This window comes from Equus asinus, chromosome 4 (genome assembly GCF_041296235.1).
Source record: "Equus asinus isolate D_3611 breed Donkey chromosome 4, EquAss-T2T_v2, whole genome shotgun sequence".
Taxonomy (NCBI): Eukaryota; Metazoa; Chordata; class Mammalia; order Perissodactyla; family Equidae; genus Equus; species Equus asinus.
In genome coordinates this window covers 12,695,301-12,716,240 of record NC_091793.1, presented here as the reverse complement: position 1 = coordinate 12,716,240, position 20,940 = coordinate 12,695,301, and the positions used below count along the sequence as shown (strand labels likewise).

At 50.0% G+C, this 20,940-nt stretch overlaps 1 protein-coding gene across 3 annotated transcripts in view; it reads right to left on the bottom strand.

Moving 5' to 3' along the window:
- The window catches only part of TTLL8 (tubulin tyrosine ligase like 8), a 71,190-nt gene extending 50,250 nt beyond the window's left edge, over window positions 1-20,940 (bottom strand). For 2 of the 3 annotated variants that reach the window (XM_044777426.2, XM_070506687.1), the window contains exons 1-7: window positions 20,741-20,940; window positions 12,218-12,309; window positions 8,900-9,038; window positions 8,034-8,107; window positions 5,777-5,905; window positions 4,345-4,459; window positions 2,635-2,760 (exon numbers count right to left, since the gene is read on the bottom strand). In XM_044777426.2, the coding sequence (XP_044633361.2) occupies window positions 2,635-2,760; window positions 4,345-4,459; window positions 5,777-5,905; window positions 8,034-8,107; window positions 8,900-9,038; window positions 12,218-12,309; window positions 20,741-20,807 (742 nt within the window). In that variant the 5' untranslated portion in view covers window positions 20,808-20,940. Of the gene's footprint in view, window positions 1-2,634; window positions 2,761-4,344; window positions 4,460-5,776; window positions 5,906-8,033; window positions 8,108-8,899; window positions 9,039-12,217; window positions 12,310-20,740 lie in introns of those variants that run through there. The other variant, XM_070506688.1, reaches the window with a different exon arrangement.

Below are 20,940 nucleotides of genomic sequence, written 5' to 3'. Positions count from 1 at the left end.
CAAGTAGGATTTACCCCAGGTATACAAGGCTGGTTCAACATTCAAGAATCAATTAATGTAACAGGTCACATCAACAAGCTAAAGAACAAAAATCACATGATCATATCAATAGATGCAGAAAAAGCATTTGACAAAATTTAGCACCTATTCACAATAAAAAATCCCAGCAAACTAGGAATAGAGGGGACCTGCCTCAACTTGATAAAGAATATCTACCAAAAACCTACAGCTAACATTATACTTAATGGTGAGAAACCAGAAGTTTTCCCACTAAGATCAGGAGCAAGGCAAAGATGTCCCCTCTCACCACTGCTTTTCAACATCATACGGGAAGTCCCACTAATGCAATAAGACAAGAAAAGGTATACAAATTGGGAAGGAAGAAGTAAAACTGTCAAGGATGACATGATTGTCTATGTAGAAAATCTGAAAGAATTGACAAAAAAACCCTCCTGGGACTAGTAAGTGATATAGTCAACGGCTTTCCTATATACAAGCAATGAATAAGTGGAATTTAAAATAAAAAATGTAATACCGTTTATATTAGCTCCCCCAAAATGAAATAAATACACAAATAAATCTAACAAATATGTACAAGATCTATATGAGGAAAACTACAAACTCTGATGAATGAAATCAAAGCAGAACTAAATAAATGGATAGATATTCCATGTTCATGACTCACTGTCAAGACGTCAGTTCTTCCCAATTTGACCTATAGATTCAATGCAATCCCAATAAAAAATCCAGCAACTTATTTTATGGACATTGGCAAGCAGATTCTAAAGTTTATATGGAGAGGTAAAAGATTCAGTATAGTTAATACAATATTGAAGGAAAAGAACAAAATTGGAGATTGACACTATCTGGCTTCAAGACTTACTATAAATCCACAATAATTAAGATAGTGTGGTATTGGTGAAAGAATAGACAAATAGATCAATGGAACAGACTAGAGAGTCCAGAAATAGACCCACATAAATATGGTCAACTGATCTTTGAAAAAGAAGGAAAGGCAATACAGTGGGAAAATGTATGTTCAGCCTCAACAAATTGGGCTGAAACAACTGAATATTCACACACAAAAACATGAATCTCAACACAGACCTTACACCCTTCACAAAGATGAACTCAAAAATTGATCATAGATCTAAGTGTGAAACACAAAACTATAACATACCTAGAAGATAACATAGGAGAAAAACAAGATGAATTTGAGTATGGCAATGACTTTTTAGACAACACCAAAGGCACAATCCATGAAAGAAATAATGGATAAGCTGGACTCCAGTGGAATAAAGCTGGACTTCTACTCTGTAAAAGACATTGTCAAGAGAATGAGAAGACAAGCCATAGACTTGGAGAAAACATTTGCAAAAGACACATCTGATAAAGGACTGTTATCCAGATTATACAAAGAATTCTTAAAATTGAACAATAAGAAAACAATTGACCCAATTAAAAATTGAGCAGGGATCTGAACAGACACCTCATCAAAGAAGATATTCAGATGGCAAATAAGTATATTAAAACATGCTCCACATCATATGTCGTCAGGGAAATGCAAATAAAAACAACGAGATGCTATTACATATCTATTAGAATGGCCAAAATCTGGAACACTGACAACACCAAATGCTGGCAAAGATGTGGAGCAACAGGAACTCTCTCATTGCTGGTGGGAATGCAAAATGGTGCAGCCACTTTGGAAGGCAGTTTGATGGTTTCTTACCGAACTAAACATACTCTCACCGTATGATCCAGCAATCAGACTCCTTGGTATTTACCCCAAAGAGTTGAAACTTAAGTCCACACAAAAACCTGCACATGGATGTTTATAGCAGCTCTATTCACAATTGCTAAAACTTGAAGCAAGCAAGACATCATTTAGTAGGAGAATGGATAAATAAACTGTAGTTCATTTGGACAATGGAATATTATTCAGAGCTAAAAAAAATGATCTATTAAGCCATGAAAAAACATGGAGGGATCTTGAATATACATTACTAAGTGAAAGAAGCCAGTCTGAAAAGGCTATATGCTGTATGATTCCAACTATGTGACATTCTGGAAAAGGCAAAACTATGGAGACAGTAGAAGGATCCATGGTTGCCTGGGTGTGGGGGGAGGGATGAATGGGGGAGCAGAGAGGACTTTTAGGGCAGTGAAACTACTCTGTATGATATCATAATGGTGGACACGTGTCATTATACATTTGACCAAACCCACAGAATGTACAAAACCAAGAGTGACCCCTAATGTAAACTATGGTTCTGCATGATAATGACGTGTCAGTGTAGGTTTATCAATCGTAACAAATGTCCCAAGCTAGTGGAGATGTTGATAGCAGGGGAGGCAGTAGGGGGAGGGGGTATATGGGAAATTCCTGTACCTTCCACTCAATTTTGCTGTGAATCTAAAACTGCTCTATTAAAGGGAACAACAACCAAGAGAAAAACTTCTGTGGTTTTGTAGGCCTAAACTACACTGTGCAGGAGCCGGTTCCCTGGCGTCCTCTTCCGTGGGATTCTTTGGAAGAGACGGGGTGGGGACAGAGTTCCATCCTAGACATGCTGCCCCCTGCCCCTCCTGTCACTGTTCTCCCAAAGCGGCGCAGCCTTGGCCCCCACACACCTTTCCTGTTGCTGGGGTCACTGTCACGGGCCTCCTCCCTCCTGCTCTTGGGTTTGCTCCTGTCGCAGGTCTGGTGGCTGACTACCCACTTGAGGATGCTGGAGGCCACTGTGCGCCGGAAGTCGTCTGAAAGGACACCAAGGCCTCGGCCCCTCTGCCTGCACTGGGGACCTCGGACCTTGGCCAGCGCCAGCCATTCTCAGCCCAGGCATCCCACAGGCTGCAGGGGCCTCACAGCCCTCTGAGGGGCCAGGACTCCTCCAGCTGCCCACCTCTGCCCCCAGACTCCACCTACAACCTCGCCTTTCTGCCTCCCACTCCTCTGCAGATGTGAGTCCAATTACATCCAAGACATCCACCTTGGCCGCTCACCCACCCTGGCAACAGGCCCAGAGGCAGGACTCAGACACCCTTCCCTGCCCCTCTTCTGCCCCCCAGGGCCACAGTCCATGGGCACCCATACCACCTCTCCCTGCTCCTGTGTCCTCAGCCCTGCACCACAGGGAACCTTCTAGAAGCTCCCCTGCTGACAGCACCAGGACCCTCCCCCTCACGAGAGCCTCTCTGGACCTCCCCTCTCTGCGGATGGCCGGGAGTCTGCCTGTGCCCACCCAGCACAGAGGCAGCTGTAGGTACTGCAGACCCGGGTTTGGGGCCCAGCTGGGCTCTGACCACTCGTCGTGTGCCAGGGGAGGTGGCCAGCACCTCTGTGATGGAGCCCATGCCATGAGGCCTCTCCCCACCCCAGGTCCAGGCTGACCATGCCCTCCTGGGGCTCTGCAGGAGCTGCCTGTACCTTCTCACCCAAACCTGCTCCTTCCTCCTCCAAGTTCGGGCCACCCCATCCAACACTGGCCTACCCAGCAGTTGCTGTCACCCCGGAAACCCATAACCTGAGCTCCCCTCACTGGCCCCTCACCCCAGCCTCTTCCCTCCATCAGAACAGATGCCCCTGAGCTAGCCCCCCGACCCCTAGTCTCTGTGCCCTGTGGACGCGCAGGCACACTGCCCTTGCCGGGCTGGCCTGTCTGCTCCCTGCCTGGTCCCCAGGTTCCCTCTCCTCTGGGTCTCTGTCTGGTGACCCCTCTGTGAGCCCTTTCCTCCTTTGCACTTCTCACACCAGCCCCCATGGACCACCTCCTCCTGCCTATACTGTGTGCTCCTGGGAGCCCCGTGGTGGGGTCAGGGCATCGGGCAGGGGTCCTGGGCAGACACCACATCTTTACAGCCCCCAGATCAGGTGCTCAGGAACACGGTCACCCCCTAACAGACACCTCCCCACCTGCCCTGACCTTCAGCCTCTCGGCAGGTGGACTCAGCAATCCCCCCTCTGTCCCTCGTTCAGAGCCTGTGGTCCAGAGTGTGGCCCAGATGGTATGTGTCAGCACCATCCCCATGCCAGCCTCTCCCAGACGCCCCATCAGAACGGAGCTGCTGACACCTGGCTCCGCAGTCTCTGTAAGTTCCAGTGCCTCCCCTCCCGCAGATGCTTGGAAGTTTCTGGACTAGCCCTCAGAGCTGAGCCCCAAGGTCTTAGGATGGGACCAGACCCTCCACCATCACCCGCCCCCAAGTCCCCAGCCCTGCAGCTGCAGCCATCCCAGCCCCCTTCCCAAGGCTCCTGTAGCCGCCTCTGCAGAAGGTGGACCAGAGAAGGTGCTGCCCACATTCCCAGCCCCAGGTGGGCTCTGCCAGCCTCCAGCCACTTACCCAGGAATTCTTGCTTCTCACTCTCGGTGCAGAGGCCGTAACAGCGTGGGAAGAAGGAGTCAGGGTTGGCCTGGGCGTACCACGGCAGGCTCCGCATGTTCAAGCATAGCCCGATCTCCAGAGACAGTGGCACATCAGGCCCCACAGGCCAGCTGGTCCATCTCAGACCAGCCTGAACGCCCGCAGGCCTGGCCGGGCGGCACCAGCTCCAGCGGGCTCCCCTCCTGGAGTGAGCCCCTCCCCAGCCTCCCAGACCCTCCTGCCCCTGGCCAGCTGGTCCGAGCAGCCAGACAACCCGACCTGCAGGCCAGGGCCCTGGCTCATCCTCTGGTCAGTGGCAGGTGCAGCAGGCCCAAAGGGGTGCGGGGGACTGTCTGAGGGTGCCCAGCGTGGTAGGCTTTGCGTTCACCTCCAGGTCCCAAATGGTGCTGGGCTCGGGCCCAGGAGAGGCGAGAGCAAGCAGGAGGGTCTACAGCATGGCTGTGCCCACCACTCTGGCCCCATGGACATGATATGAGTTGTTAAAGAGGCCTGGTGGGGAGTCCTGGACCCCAGGGTCCAGCTCATCGCCCCAACTGGAACAAAAGGGCCAAGAGCCGGGGAAACAAAGCACCTGCTGGCCACCGGGCACATGGGTGACCATTCCACACGGGGGCTTTGTGGGGAGCCTGGCCTGACTGGGCCGCCCACAGGTACCAACCACACCTGAAAGGATGCCAGTAGCCCAGGCCTGGTGAGGATGTGTGGAGGCCAGACCCCCACAGGGAGCCCTGGGGCAGCTGCAAGCCCCGGCCCTGACCCTCCGTCAGCTGTGCCTCTTGAGGGGATGGCCCCTGTTGCCAGGGAAGTAACTCTCCCCAACCTTTCCTAAGCCAGTGCACACAGGCCCCACCATCCTGAGCTAGACACACCCCTGAACCCCAGCCCTCCGGGTAGACGGGGATGGCCGCCTCCAGGAGGGGCTGTGCGGCCAAAAGGAGGTGTGAGTGGCAAGCGCTCGGTGTGGTGGATGCTATGTCAACGGCTCTCAGCAAAGCCCCTGCAGCTGGAAGGCCCAGTGCAGCCAAGGGTGGCCTGCCCCCTGGGACCTGGAGCCCTCCCCGGCCAGAGCCTGGTCAGGCTGTGGTGGCCGCCCCACTTGGCCTGTGTGCCCATAGAGGGTACTTCTGTCCTCAGAGCCACCTGGGGATGCAGTGAGAGGCACATGGGGCTCCAGGGGGCAGTGGGTGGCGCAGGTGCTGAGCGACTCTGGGCACTGATGCTGGGTAGTGGCCACGGCCTCTGGCTGGGCCAGGAGGAGGCTCAAGTCCTGGGGAGGAGCCCCGAGGTGACCAGTCCACGTGTGACTCTCCCAGCCACAGGGTGCTGGCTTTCAGGAGGTGAGGGGAGGCCGCACCTGCTCCCGCCAGCCTCTCCAAGCCCTCCCACTCACCTTGGTGGTAAAGGAGCCCGTCTTCCAGTAGTGATTCAGCATCTGGTCACCGTTCAAGCTGTGATAGTCAATGACGTCCCTTTTGATGGTCCAGAGGAAGTACGGCATTTCATTTTTTACCAACCTGGACTGGCAAGAAAAAACCTTTATCTACACCCAGCATTCGAGGTTTGTATCCTTTGACAGTTAAGATTTAACTAAGAGTGAAGGAACCAGATTTTAAATGATACGCAGATTCTAACTGTGGACCTGTGGTCTGCACTGCGCCCAACACATCTCCCTCGAGGGCCTATGTGTCCTGGGCGTGGGAGCAGCTGTGACCGCACAGGGTCTCTGCTCTCAGGAAGCAAGCACCAGACGTGGGGCTGCGAGTGGGGTCCGACATGCCTGCCCCCGTGGGTGCCTCCGTCCAGCTCAGGAATACACCATGTGTGGACACAAAGTGGATGCGCTGCTTCATGACCTGGACCCCCGGGAGATGGGCTCCTCCTTCAGAGCAGGGGGGCAAGGCCCACCAGAACGTAGGGGCCTCGGAGCAAGGCTGAAGCTAGACTGGGGTGTCTTTGGTGATTGTGTTTACAAACAATGGAACACGTTTGGTCAAAATTCTAACCAAAGAGAAACAAGGAAAGGAAAACATTCTCCAAAATTCTACACCCCAGAGATGACCCCTGATCCAAGACCTTGGAGACCCTACAGGTTCATTCTCTGCAGACTGGCGTGCGTGGACACACCTGTGTCCTGCCACGTGGACCCCCAGCTCATGCAGGACTGGGCTCCTCCCACGAGGGAGCTGGGCCCCAATGGCCAGGGCACCTCCTGAGGCTCGTCCTCGCGGCTCACTGTGTGCGGCCCAGCCTTCCTTTCTTCCAACTCTGAGCGTGACATCTGTAGCGTGTTGCCGCTGTCCCACGTGTCTCACTTGTTAAAGCGTGTATGAGCTCTCTTAGATGGGAGTACGAAGAGCAGCAGTTGGCTGCCCAGGCACCGCGGATGAGAAACAGCATCAGGACAGAGCTGCTGCCTGCCTGCCCCCAGGGATGGCTGCCTGGCCCCGGCCCCCCACACTCCCTCCCACCTCCCTGCATGCGGCGCTGCCCAGTGTCACATGCACCAACTTTTATAGAAACAAATCAACTTCAGGCGCTTAAAATAACGTGAGCATCAGCCTCTTCAGGTTTTGCCTGTTTTTCTATTTGACTGTCATTTGTTACTGATGTGTGAGTGCCTTCATAGTCTGGATATTAGACCTTTTAGATTATGAACACTGCAAATACCTCCCCTACTCTGGCTTATCTTTCTGCCTTTTTCTTTGAAGGTTTTGTGCATGGCTGTGCATCTGCTTGTTAGTTTAGTTCTCTGCATGAGCCACCACCACAGTATGATGACTGATGGATGGTGGTGTTGTTCCACGACCGGAGAAGGTCCCCGGCCGAGGCGGTGAGAGCGCCGGGTCTCCACCACTAGACCAGCAGGGCGGGCTCTCTTTCCGCTTTCTTAATGGTGTCCTTTGAGGAACAGGCACTCTTATTTTTAATGTAGTGCAATGTGTCAGATTTTCTCCACGGTGAATGCTTGTTGGTCTTGTTCTAAATTTCCTCCCTCCCGTTAAATCACAAGTGACCCTGTGCCATCTTCTGGAGGCTTCACGGTGTCACCTGCGTGTGTCGCGAGGAGGGCCCACCTCTGCCCTGTGTGGACGCCTCCTGTCTCAGCACATCTCTGGCAAGTCCACCTCTGCCAGCTGACCTGCCCCTCAGCTGACATCAAGGTCACAGGAGCTGGTCCCGTCTGGGCTCTCTTCCCCGCACAGTCGGAGCGTGCGGCCTTCACCACCGCAGCCTCACGGAGGGTGGGCTCACTCTCCCGTCTGCGCTCTCTTCCCTGAGCAGTTGGGACGTGCGGCCGTCACCACCGCAACCACGCAGAGGGTGGGCTCACTCTCCTGGCTGCTCTTCGAGGGCCTTGGGCTGTTCTGATCCCCCCACAGAACCTCCACAGAGCTACAGACACAGCTTGTCAACTTACACACAGGGGTGGACACAGGGACACACACACATGCACAGTATGTTCTGCAGCCTGTTGCCAGGGCTGTCCTACTCCCCAGCCCAGCTCGCGAGGCTGGCATGCCTTTGGCTTTGTCAGCCCTCCCCCAGGACAGGGCTGCGGGCACTGAGGCAGGGAACCCTGCGAAGAAGCGCGGTGAGGTCGCGGCTCAGCCACAGGCCCCTGGGGGAGCTCACAAGTGGGGACCTACCATCACATCATGGATGTCGTCTGTTTTCTCCAAAGCCATGTTTTCATTTTCTTTGCCTTCGGCACGTTTATTTTCTGCAAACACAACACGCAGGAGAGACATCAGATGGCCTCCCAGCTCAAAAGCCCAGGCACAGGCACACTCTCCATGATGGCCCCTGCCACTCAAGGCCAGCACAGCACTGGCTGACTTCTGAGCAACCTTGTCTCCAGGTGCCTCTGTGGGTCCTGAGATGGAGCAGGGCCAAGTCAGGCTCAGGTCACATCCACCCATCTGCCAGGTGCTATGCCAGGGATGAGGGACCCTGGGTGTGGGGTGTGAAGATGGCCAGGGGGTGAGCATGTGGAGAGGCACAGGGATGCAGGACCATGGGGGTTGCTGTGGGTCTCAAGGATCATGTGGGAGCTGGCCCCGTGCATACTCCAGGGCCAAGAGGACAGACACTTGGTGCACAGCAGGAGGCCAGGCCACGGGCAGTGGGTCTGGGAGGACAAGACAAGGGGCCAGGGTGCAGTTGCACTACAGGAGGCTGAGGAGTGACCTGTGGGGAGCTGAGGTCAGAAAAGGGACCATCAGGGTGTGGAGAGTGGGGACACGAAGGAGTGACGAGTACCAGGGTTTGAGAGTGCTTGCCCAGGATGTGGACACCTGGGGTCAGGGAGGTTGGGAGGGTGACCTCTGGGGCAGGCAATAGGGTCTTCTGCCCCCCAAGGGAGACCCCAACACATGCTGGGGGAGGCCTAAGGCACAGGACCTGCAGGACCATCCCAGCATCCCTCCTGGGCAGTGACAACTCGCAGTTGGGTCCTCGTGACAGAAACAGGCAAGCGTCTGACAATAGAAGACAATGGCCTTAAACACCTTACCCATCGTCCCTGCACTCTCATCTCCCACGTTCAGAGTGACCTTGGGCAGAAAGTGGAACTTCTTCTCCACCCAGCCCTTCCTCCGCAGGATGGCCCGGATCACTGGGTAGTGTCCGTAGATGGAGAAAATCTTCTTTTCCTCAAATTGAAGAGCATGTTTTGAATTAAAGAATTGAAAGACAAGCTAATTCTTTCTCTGTAAGAGGGGTTTTCAAAGCAGAATGGACTGCACCAGCAGGACACCCACATCATGCTCCCAGAACACCCGAGAACACACAGACACGGTGCGCAGGGCTGGGGCAGCCACTGGGCAGGGCCCACTCTGTGGTGTGTGGGTCTGCTTCCTTGTGCAGCCTTGCACACAGATATCCCGGGTGGGTGTGACCAAATCAGGTGAGCCCCTCAAAAGAGGGTCCAGGGCTTCCCTGAGGTTAAAGATTCAGAGCAGCAGAGACTCTCTCCCCACCGCTGGCTTTGAAGAAGCAAGGTGCTGCAAATCCTACAGCCACAATTCTACCATCAATTCTACCACCAAGCTGAGGGAGCTTGGAAGCGGACCATTCCCCAGTCGAGCCTCTGGATGAGACCCCAGCCCAGCCAACACTTCATTCCAGCTTTGAGAGACCCTGAGCAGGGGACCTGGCAGGGCTGTGCCTGGACTCCTGACCCACAGAAACTGAGATAATCAATGGGTGTGCTTAGGCAGCCAAGTTCAAGGTGATTTGTTACACAGCATTGATAGCTCACAGGTCCCAATGGGAGGGCATGCTTACATCAAGAATCTGGAAACACGTCAAGATGCTGGTGCCTGTGGCTGGAAGCTGTGAGTCCAAGTTCCAGCACCCAGGCAAGACCTGGCAGGGCAGAAGACCTCCCTGAGCCTCCTCCTACTTGGAAAATTGGTCCAAAGCCTGCCCTTGACACCCAACAGGGCCATGCACAGGGACAAGAGGGATGTGAATGAGCCTGATTCACAGCAGGGGCAGCTCCTGCAAAGCCATCTGGCCATCCCCAAGACTCTGCTTAATTGTAGTCGAATTGAACAACTTCAGAAGAATTGATTAATTTCAATAAGTTAGCAGAAAACAGTTCCTAAGGGAACTATAAAAAGAATAAAAAGAGTATAAGACTTCTAACATTTAAGAGAGGGGGAAAATGGAATTTAAAAAAGTAATCGGTCAACAGGAGGCAGGAGAGGAAAACAGAGCAGATAGGACAAACCGAGTGACTGAAATGAGAGGGCACACTCAGGAATGTCTGTGAACGCCAGTAGGTTAATTATAGACACAGACACAAATGCTTCAGCAAAAGGGGAAGTGTACAGATCAGAGTTTTTTCAACCTAACTCTATGCTGTTGACAAGAGAAAACCAAAAGCACACGCCTGCAGATGGGGAGGAAATAAAAGAGTCTAAATGGGGACAAAACAGACTTTAGGAAAAATAGATATCACTGAAGTAAAGAAAATCATTGCATAATTTTTACAAAAGGTTCAATTCACCAGAAAGATACACTAAGAGGACTATAAATTATATAAAGCAAAAATTGACAGAACTACAAAGTAGACAAATCCACAGTTTTAACAGGATATTTTGACATGTTTCTCTCAGTGAAGGACAGAACACACAGACAAAAATTCAATAAGACTAGAAGATTTGAACCACTCAAAAAACAAACTCTACCTTGATGACCAGGAATAGGGCATCTACATCTACTTTTATATAAATTAACAAAATGTGACGTGGAAAGCAAGTCTGTACACATTTCAGTGGAATAACATCATACAGGTTATATTCTCAACCACAATGCAATCAAGCTAGCAATAAATAGCAAAAAAACTAGACAAAAATCCACAGGTATAGAAATTAAGAACTATGCTTTTGGGGCCGGCCTGGTGGTGCAGCAGTTAAGGGCACATGTTCCGCTTCAGCAGCCTGGGGCTCACCGGTTCAGATCCCCAGTGCGGACATGGCACCGCTTGGTAAGCCATGCTGTGCTAGGCATCCCACATATAAAGTAGAGGAAGATGGGCATGGATGTTAGCTCAGCGCCAGTCTTCCTCAGCAAAAAGAAGAGGATTGGCAGCAGATGTTAGCTCAGGGCTGATCTTCCTCAAAAAGAAAAAAGAACTATGCTTTTAAGTAACACATGATCAATGAAAAATAATGACATGAATTAGAAAATACCTTGAACCACATTTCAACAAAAATATTTGAAATGAAAGCTGGTGAAATGCAGCTAAAGCAGTATTCAGAGGGACGCTAGTAGCCCTAAATGTTTACATGTTTTAAGGTTTCAGAAGAAAATCTGAAAATTAATGAGCTGGTATAGTTCTATTTACATGAAATCCCAGAAAGGACAGTGATAGGAAGCTTAAAAAGCACTGGGATTTGGGATGGGGGAGGGGAATGACTAGGGGCCAGAAGCAACTCTGAGATGATGAAGTGTTCCTGTCATGACTGACCACATCATCTGCATGCGCTGTGCTTCTCTCTGCAGGTGCATCTGGCTGGCACAGCCGAGTTCTGCATGGGGATTGGTGGACCTTGTGTGTGTGTATTGTGCTTCAGAAGAAAGTGAAGGGAATGAGCACGTTCTCACGCACTGATATGTGTTGGACCTCTTAGTGCTCCCACACGGGCCTGGGCTTCTGAGCAGCCAAGCATGATAAAGATACGAGAATGCAGCCTCCTCCCCAGAAAAGGCTCTTCGTGTTCTCAGGGCAGCAGATGTGGAGCCATCTGCTCCCATTTAACAAATACAAGCACCTTCCTTATTTCCCCCAGACCCCAGTGTTCATACCCATCCCTGAGGAGGGGTGACTGTGCCAGCTGCCCCAAGTGAGCTCCGAGGGTCATAACTTCCCAGCTCCTCTCCTGAGGTGCAAACCCCGTCTGCACACACAGGCGACATCTGTCCCCACTGTGTCACCCAAGGGGCCTGGGGCGTGGGGAACTGATACAAGGGGTTCTGTGAGTCACTGAGTCTGTCCCAGACCTCGTCTGGGATGTGCATCGCCCTGGGGCCACACGCCTACCTCATGGCTGGGGGAGAGATTTTCACCATTCACGTGTCTGCACATTTCCAATTTTGAAAGTACTACCTATTTCAAAAGAACAGCTAAAATAGAAAGTAAGTCTGGCCTGAGCCTCCACTGGGGGCCAGGCCCAGGCCCAGGGCAGGAGCCAAGGTGTCCACAGCCAGGAACCTCGGCCGAGGAGTGTCAGAGGCAACAGATTCACTCTACAAATTCCAAAATAAATTTTCATTGTTAAAAAGTACCCCTCCCTACAGAGTCCGAGTCCGGGAGAGCATTTACCTTGATTGCTTTTTCCGTTAATTGTTTTGCTATTTTGTATCTGTCTAACTTGGGGGAAGAAGTCAAGTCACGGGAAATTCCTTGTTTTAACTCTGCAAAAGAGAAACAGACATCAAGGCACAGGAAAGAGACCCAGGAGTGCTCTAAACAGCGACATTCGGATGAGGAGACCCCAGGCCTAATCACAAGGGTCCCATCAACTTTTCACCATCCCCCGCCACTGCCCACCTGCCCACACACCTGTCACCTGCTCTGTCCTGAGCAGACCTGGGGGCTGACCCAGGCCCACAGCCAGGAGCAGCCAGTGCAGCCAGCCCTCCTCCCCGCCACCTGCCACACACCTGTCACCTGCTCTGTCCTGAGCAGACCTGGGGCTGACCCAGGCCCACAGCCGGGAGCAGCCGGTGCAGCCCTCCTCCCCGCCACCTGCCACGCACCTGTCACCTGCTCTGTCCTGAGCAGACCTGGGGCTGACCCAGGCCCACAGCCGGGAGCAGCCGGTGCAGCCCTCCTCCCCGCCACCTGCCACGCACCTGTCACCTGCTCTGTCCTGAGCAGACCTGGGGCTGACCCAGGCCCACAGCCGGGAGCAGCCGGTGCAGCCAGCCCTCCTCCACACCCGCGCAGCCCTCCTCCCCGCCCTCCTCCGGCCTCCACTCGCCCCCAGACCCTCCTCCTGCACCTCTTCAACACCCTCCCCAGCCTGCAAGCCCCTGGCCTCACCCTTTCTGTGCCCCCCGCCCACGCTCCGGCAGCTCTGGCCTTGGGGCACCCTCGTTCCTTGCTGGGGTCCCCACCCGCTATGCTGCCACACCATGACCCCATCTGCTTCCACCTGGGCCAGCCTCCCCGCCACCAGCCCCTGCTCAGTTCCTTTCTCTGACCCTGGCCACCAGTCTCCCATCAGCATACACCAGGCATTGTAGCATCCACCCTAAAACATAAAAGTGAAAACCCTCCTCCCTCGACTTGGCACCCTCCACACCCCCACCTGCTGGGCCCACCACAGACGTGGCTCGTGCTAAGGTTGTACAGGCGCAGACCAATCTGTGGTCACTCCCCTGGGTCCTGGCCTCTGGCAGCAGTGGACGTGCAGCCAGCAGACCCTCCCCCCCTGGGCTCCTGCTCACCCCTTCTCACTGCAGCCGCTTCTCTCTCCTCACACCCTAACCGTGGAGGAGCCCAGGCCTGGACCTCAGAGCTCCCTGCTTCGCCTTCCATGACCACTTCCTGGGCCATCTCATCCTGTCTGGTGGCTTTTAATTCCACCGTGCCGATGCCCTGGAATCTACGTATTCTGCCCAGACCACCCAACCTCCCCACACCTCCTGGACCCATGGTCTCCGGATGTCCAAGGAGCCCTGCAGGTGGGACAGGCTGGCAGCAGACCCCCATCTACCTACCACCTGCTCCTCCTGCAGCCCCTCCACCCCGTGGGCTCCGGTTATCCCATGTCCACAGGGCCAACGGATTGAGACTAAAGCACCAAACCAATTCAAGGCGGGTGGTGCCATGACAGCTACGTGTCCACACAGGGAAAGCGAATGACAACCCCACCTGAGAAGACACACAGTTAATGTGAAGCGGACCACAGGCCTAATGCGAAAGCTAAACACACGAGGACTCTACAACCTCGGGTCAGGCAAAGTCCCAAGACCGCACACGAGGACTGACCACACAGGCTAAAGTGGGTGGATCGACTCATCAAAATCAAAACGCTGCGTCTACTATGAGAAGAAGAGGTGGGCCACAGACTGGAGGAAACGCTCACAGTGCAGACGTCCGACGGAGCCAGGCACAGGGAGCGCGCACTGAGTGACCCACGTCAGTGAAGTTCTGGAGCCCACGAGGTTACCTCTGGAGACAGAAGCCAGAGCAGAGACTGGACGGTACAAATGGCCTAACAGCATTGCCTCAAAGCAGACAAAGCAGGGCCAGCAGAGCGACCAGGAGAGCAAATCAGAGCCACAGCCACACCAAGTGACGAGACTGCTCTCAGGAACTGGCGACGCAGGTCGGTGAGGACAAAGATACAAACGTGACTGTCAGAACTGCACGCCACGAGCACACGGACCACCTCACTCCTCAGCCGCTGGGCACAGGAATCCCAGGTCCCAAGGGACATTCAGTAAAACTGACCACCGAGACGGTCGCAGAAAATTTCAAACGGGGTTGTAATCACACCAATTTGTCCCCGATCACAGAGCCGTGAAGTCAGGAATCAGGAATCAGTAACAGAACAAACTACCAAACATACTTCTAAACAACGCTTGTGCCGGAGAAGAAACCAAGATGGAAAGTACTGCATATTTCTTAACTAAATGACAATTAAAAACCAATTATCTGGGCTGGCCTGTGGCGTAGTGGTTGGGTTTGGCACACTCCTCTTTGGCGGCCCTGGGTTCGTGGGTTCAGATCCCAGGCGTGGACCTATACCACTCATCAGCCATGCCGTAGACGCAACCCACATACAAAGTAGAGGAAGACTGGCACAGATGTTAGCTCAGGACTAATCTTCCTCAGCAAAACAAACAAACAAACAAAAAATACCAATTATTAAATCTTGTGAGCCACAGCTAAGCATGTTTACAAAGAGGCTTTTAGCTGCATATACTAGAAAATAATAAAAGCTAAAAACAGTGAGTTAAGGGGCTGGCCCAGAGGCGTAGTGGTTAAGTTTGGATGCTCTGCTTCAGCGGCCGGCGGTTTGCAGGTTCAGATCATGGGCGCAGACCTAGCACTGCTCATCAAGCCATGCTGTGGCAGCATCTCACACAAAATAGAGGGAGATTGGCACAGACGTTAACTCAGGGCCAGTCTTCCTCACACACACACACACACACACACACACACACACAAACAGTGAGTTAAGCATCCATCTCAAGACTGAGAAAGGACACAGTAAATTTAAACCCAAAGAAATTACATGAAAATTATTAAAGAGGAGACATTAGTGACATTATTAAAAATTCAATAAAAAGGACCAACCAAGCCAGGGTTTCAGCCTGATAAATTAATGAATGACTGGTGAGAGCGACAAGTGAAAAAGAGAAAAGGCATAAAAAGTACTAACAGGACAGGGAAACTCTTTATGTATTTAAAATCTAAGAGGATATCATGAATTTTATGGCAACAAATTAGAAATTTACGTGAAACGGAAAAATTCCTGGAGAAATACACATTACCAAAACAGATGCAAGAAGAACTAGAAGATATATATAATACAGAAACTAAATCTGAATTTTAACTCCTTCCCGTACAGGAAACTCCAAGTTAACGGCTTCATGGGTGAATGCCACCAGCATCTAATCCTGTACAACTTATTCTGGGAGCAGAAAGTGCGTGTCTGCTCCTAACACCTCACAAGAAAGTAAGATCACAACCCGATGGGACTCAACACGGATGACAAAATCAGACAGAAATAATGAGCAAAGTACACCGGCGACACACAGAAAGGGCACCACGTCCCCGTGACCTCGGGTTACCCAAAGGCTGGATTGAAAACCAAGCACCATAATTCACCACATGAAGAGAAGAAATAAAAATCATAAAACCTACCCCCATAGACACAGAAATATCTTAATAAACCTTAATTTCCATTCTGGCTGAAAACTTTTGGGGGGTGCCAGCCCTGTGGCTGAGTGGTTAAGTCCGCACACTCCGCTTCGGCAGCCGGGTGTTTCGGCGGTTCAGATCCTGGGTGTGGACATGGCACCGCTCATCAGGCCATGCTGAGGCGGCATCCCATATAGCACAACCAGAGGCACTCACAACTAGAATATACAACTATGTACTGGGAGGTTTTGGGGGCGATTAAAAAAAAGATTGGCAACAGTTGTTAGCTCAGGTGCCAATCTTTAAAAAAAAAAATTTGGGGGGGCTAGGAAGCACATAAACAGGCTGGCAGAGATCCCCCCAGCACCCAGATTTGGTTTCTAAACCCCACTCTTGCACCCGACTGGAGGGACCAGAGCTCTCAGGACTGTGATTCCTGATCTGGGACATGGGAGCCCACGATGGTGACTGACTGGACACAGTCCAGATGTCAGAAAGATTCTCAAAAGTTAGAAAGCCTCACAGACAGAAATCTCACCCAAGGCCGTGGGAAAAGCCGGATATGCCAACACATTCCCTGGAAATGGGTAACTGATGGCAGAAACAAGCACTTAAGCAGAACTTCCGGAAGGATCTGAACTCCACTGAGGCCACAGAGCCCTGTGGGAAAGGAGGGCAGCCAGTCAGTGCCTCATGTGGGAGAGACGGCCCACACCAAAGGGCCAGGAGGCTGCCGAGCCTGGGAGGGGGTGGGGCACCACAGGAGCTGTGGTGGCCATGCCGTGGGCAGGGTTGTGATCACATCATAGTTCCCACCTCCCTTGGCCAGGCCCAGGTTCTTCATGACCCCAGCACTGACTCGGAAGTATTCTCCAAGCAACCTCCTGCATCTCATCCCATCTCAGAAGGATTCTCCAGGGAACCTCCCACAGCAGGGGACTCAGACAGGTGCCAGGGGCCAAAGCACCACCCTTCAGAGTGGCCACGGGAAATACAGGGCTGGCCAGCACTGTCCCAGTGACCAGTCATGGCACCGATGATGGGATGGACAGACACTGTGGGCAAAATTAGACGAGAGCCCCACCTCTGAAGGAGTCCTGGCAAGACTTAACCCAAAGCCATGGAGCTCTACATCCCACCTCCAGGTCACAAGGTGCATAGAGGGACAGAGGAACAGGCTAAATGCCACCATGATGCAGTGCTGAGACGAATCCCCAAGGTGGGACCCTCTACAGAACAAGAGGCTGTCTGCACCAAGGAGTCTATGTCTTAAAAACCCCAGTCAAGAGGACTGGTTATTCTAGATTAAAAGAGACAACCTAACGCAATGTGTGGCCCTTGATCAGATTCTGATTTGAACAAACCAACAGTAAAGTTATTTGGGGGAAAACTGGGGGAATATGAACATATTTTGGGCATCGGGTTTTATTAAGGAATTACTGTTCATTTTATTGAGTGTGAAAAAGAGTTTGGTTATGTAATAAACGTCATTTTTAGAGATATACAGTAAATATCTAGACACATACTAATATTTCTTTAGAAAATATTAATAAAATTTTAATAAAATCATTATTAAAGATAAAAGAGAGATAGTCCGTAATATTAAAAAGATGAGTTTCGACCTGGCCCCATGGTCGAGTGGTTAAGTTTGTGCGCTCCACTTCAGCGGCTCAGGGTTTCGCTGGTTTGGATCCTGAGCACGGACAGGGCACCACTCATCAAGCCATGCTGAGGCAGCATGCCACGTGCCACAACTAGAGGGACTCATAACTAAAAATATACAACTATGTACTGGGGGGCTTTGGGGAGAAAAAGGAAAAATAAAATCTTACAAAAAAAAGACTTTAAAAAGATGAGTTTGTCAGGAAAACAAAAAAAAATTCCAAATGTGTGCATACTGTGGAAATTAACAAAAGAAACCTTAACTAAACTGGATGGGGAAGGCCTGCAGGGGGAGCTCTCAGCCCCATCACACATCAGTTACACCAAACACGAAAAGACAAACGCTTGTATCTTCCACCCCAAGTAACACCACTCTGGTACCAAAGGAAGATTTCTCTCCCAGCCCGGTAACAGCCCAGCCAATGAGAAGCGCCACAGCCCAGCCAATGAGAAGCGCCACAGCCCAGCCAATGAGAAACGCCACAGCCCAGCCAATGAGAAGCGCCACAGCCCAGCCAATGAGAAATGCCACAGCCCAGCCAATGAGAAACGCCACAGCTCAGCCAATGAGAAATGCCACAGCTCAGCCAATGAGAAACGCCACAGCCCAGCCAATGAGAAACGCCACAGCTCAGCCAATGAGAAACGCCACAGCTCAGGCAATGAGAAATGCCACAGCCCAGCCAATGAGAAGTGCTACAGCCCAGCCAATCAGAAGCGCCACAGCCCAGCCAATGAGAAGCCATTGCTCCCTGAACTGTTACTTTTCCCCAATGGACTTTCTTTTAGGACAGCCCCACCCTACTCCCCTTTTTTCTCTATAAAAGCAGCTCCCTCCTTTGTTCTCTGGATTTGTCTGTGGTTTGCCATAGTATGCATACTGAATTGCAATTCTTTGAGCTATTCTGGAATAAACTCATTTTGAGGCTAAAATAACAGGTGAATTTGCTTTTTAAGTTGACTATAATAATAGAGCTTCAAGGCATAGAAATACACGAGCTGACAGAACAACAAAAACAAAGACAGAAAACTCAATCATATTGGGATATTTTAGTCTGCTTCTCTCAGTAAATTAAAGATAAAACAAAGAATCAGTAGAATGTAGCAGATTTGACCATTAGGATTAACGAATTGGACCTAAATGACATGCATGGACACCATGTCCCACAACTTGAGGCACACATTTTTTTCACATACACATCTTCCAACACAGATCACATGCTAGGCTACAGACAGTGTCAACAAATTTCAAAGGATTGAAATGATACAGATTAAATCTCTGACAACAGTTGCATCAAACTAGAAATTCATAACAATGAGGTAACTAGAAATTCTTCTAACTGCTAAAAAGTTAAGCAGCACACTTTTAAAATAATACATGGATCAAAGGAGAAAGCAAATGGAAATTTTAACATTATTTGAATTGAATGATAATGAAAATATGACATGTCAAAGCATTACAATGCAGCTAACATAGTGACTAAAGGGAAATTTATAGATTTGAATGCATATATTAGAAAAGAAAACTAATTGAAAATTCATTATCTAAGCCACTATCCCAAGAGGCTAGAAAGAGAACAACAATCAAACAAAAAGAAAGTAGAAGACAGGAAATAATAAAGACAAGAACAGAATTCAACTAAGTAAAAACACGTGTACTAAAGAAAACTAACAAAACCAAAAGTTGGATCTTTGAAACAATTTTTTAAATTTATAAACCTCTAAATAGATCAAGAGAAAACATGAATTACCAATATCAAGAATGAAAAAGACATCATCGATTTTATACATATTAAAATGTAAGATATTATGAACATCCACACGCCAATAATTTGACAGTTCATATGAAATGAACATTTTCCTTGAAAAACATAGCTTATCAAAACTGACATACAAGAAACAGAAAATCCAGATAGTCTTATTTCTGTTAAAGAAATTAATCCCACAATTAAAAGGTTCCCCACAATGAAAACTCCAGGTCTAGATGGCTTCACACATCAATCTTTCCAAACATTTAAGGGGAAGAAAATACCTATATAAACTCTTTCATTGAATAAGGAAATAGGAAACTCTTTTCAACTCTTTTTAGGAGGCCGTACATTTAATATCAAAATCTAACAAGGACATCATAGGAAAGGAACAATACAGGTCAATCTCACTCATAAAAATAGACATAAAATCTTAAAACATTTGTAAATCAAATCTGGTGATGCACAAAACAACACAACATGACCAGATGAGGTTTATTCCAGGAATACAAAATTGGCTTAATATTTGAAAATCCATCAATATAATCTACCACATTAATAGACTAAAGAAAAAAATACATATTATCATCTCAATAGATGTGGAAGAAAGCATGTGATAAAATGTAATAACTTCATTTAAAACTCTCAGTAAACCAGGAACAAAAGGGGTTTCCCTTAAAGCTTATAGCAACATCATACTTCATGGTGAACTATTGAGCACTTTCTCCCTCAGTTTGGGAACAAATAAAGATGTCCACTGCACCACTTCTATTCAACGTTACACTGAGAGTACTAGCCAATGCAATTATGCAAGAAAAGGAAATAAAAGGTATAAAGATTGAAAAGATTTGCAGGTGCTGATTGTGTATGTAACAAATCTAAATGAAGCTACAAGCCATTGGAATCAGTAAGTGTATTTAACAAGGGCACCAAATACCAAGTCGGCATAGTAGAATCAATTGTATTCCTATATACTAGAAACACAGAAAATGAAACTCAAAAATGTCATCTACAGCAGCATTAAAAACATTAAATATCTAGGAGTAAATCTAACAAAAGAAGTCTTGCATAGCAATACGCTGAAAGCTACAAACATTCCTGACAAGAATTAAAGAACTAAGTGTTCATGGGTTGGAAGACAATATTGCTAAGATGTTAATTCTCACCCAAATTGATCTATAGATTGATTATAATAAAAATTAAAATCCCAGCAGGATGGGGGGAGGGGATGAGGGGGTTAAATTAACAATTCGATTCTAACATTTATATGGCAACGCAAAAGTCCAAGAAAACCTAAACAAATCTTGAAGAAGAGTCAGAAGACTTACACTAGGAACCATTAAGACTTGTTATATGGCTACTAGAATTAAAACAGGGTAGTATAGGAGAGAATGGAGAACCCAAGAATAGACCTCTGCCTGACTTTCACATGAGCACCCTGGACCGGCCAGCCGCCGTCTCTGACTGATTCGGCCACCCCATCCGCTTGATAAACCGAGGGCATCTAGGGGGCAGCCCTGACGCTGGGTCTCCACCTGGCCGGGAGGACAACACTCACTATTTTCTTCTCTCCGGTCTCCTTCCGACGAGGCAGACGGGAGCTTCTTCCTCTCCCCCGGCTCCATTCCGGCCGCCGGCAGCTTGCCTTTCCTCCCTCTGGCCGCGGGGGCCCCTGCAGGGAGGGGTATCAGTGATGGAACAAGCGGGAGCTGCCCTGTGGGGCGGGGCAGGTCTGGGGATCCCAGGGTGGGCCAGGGC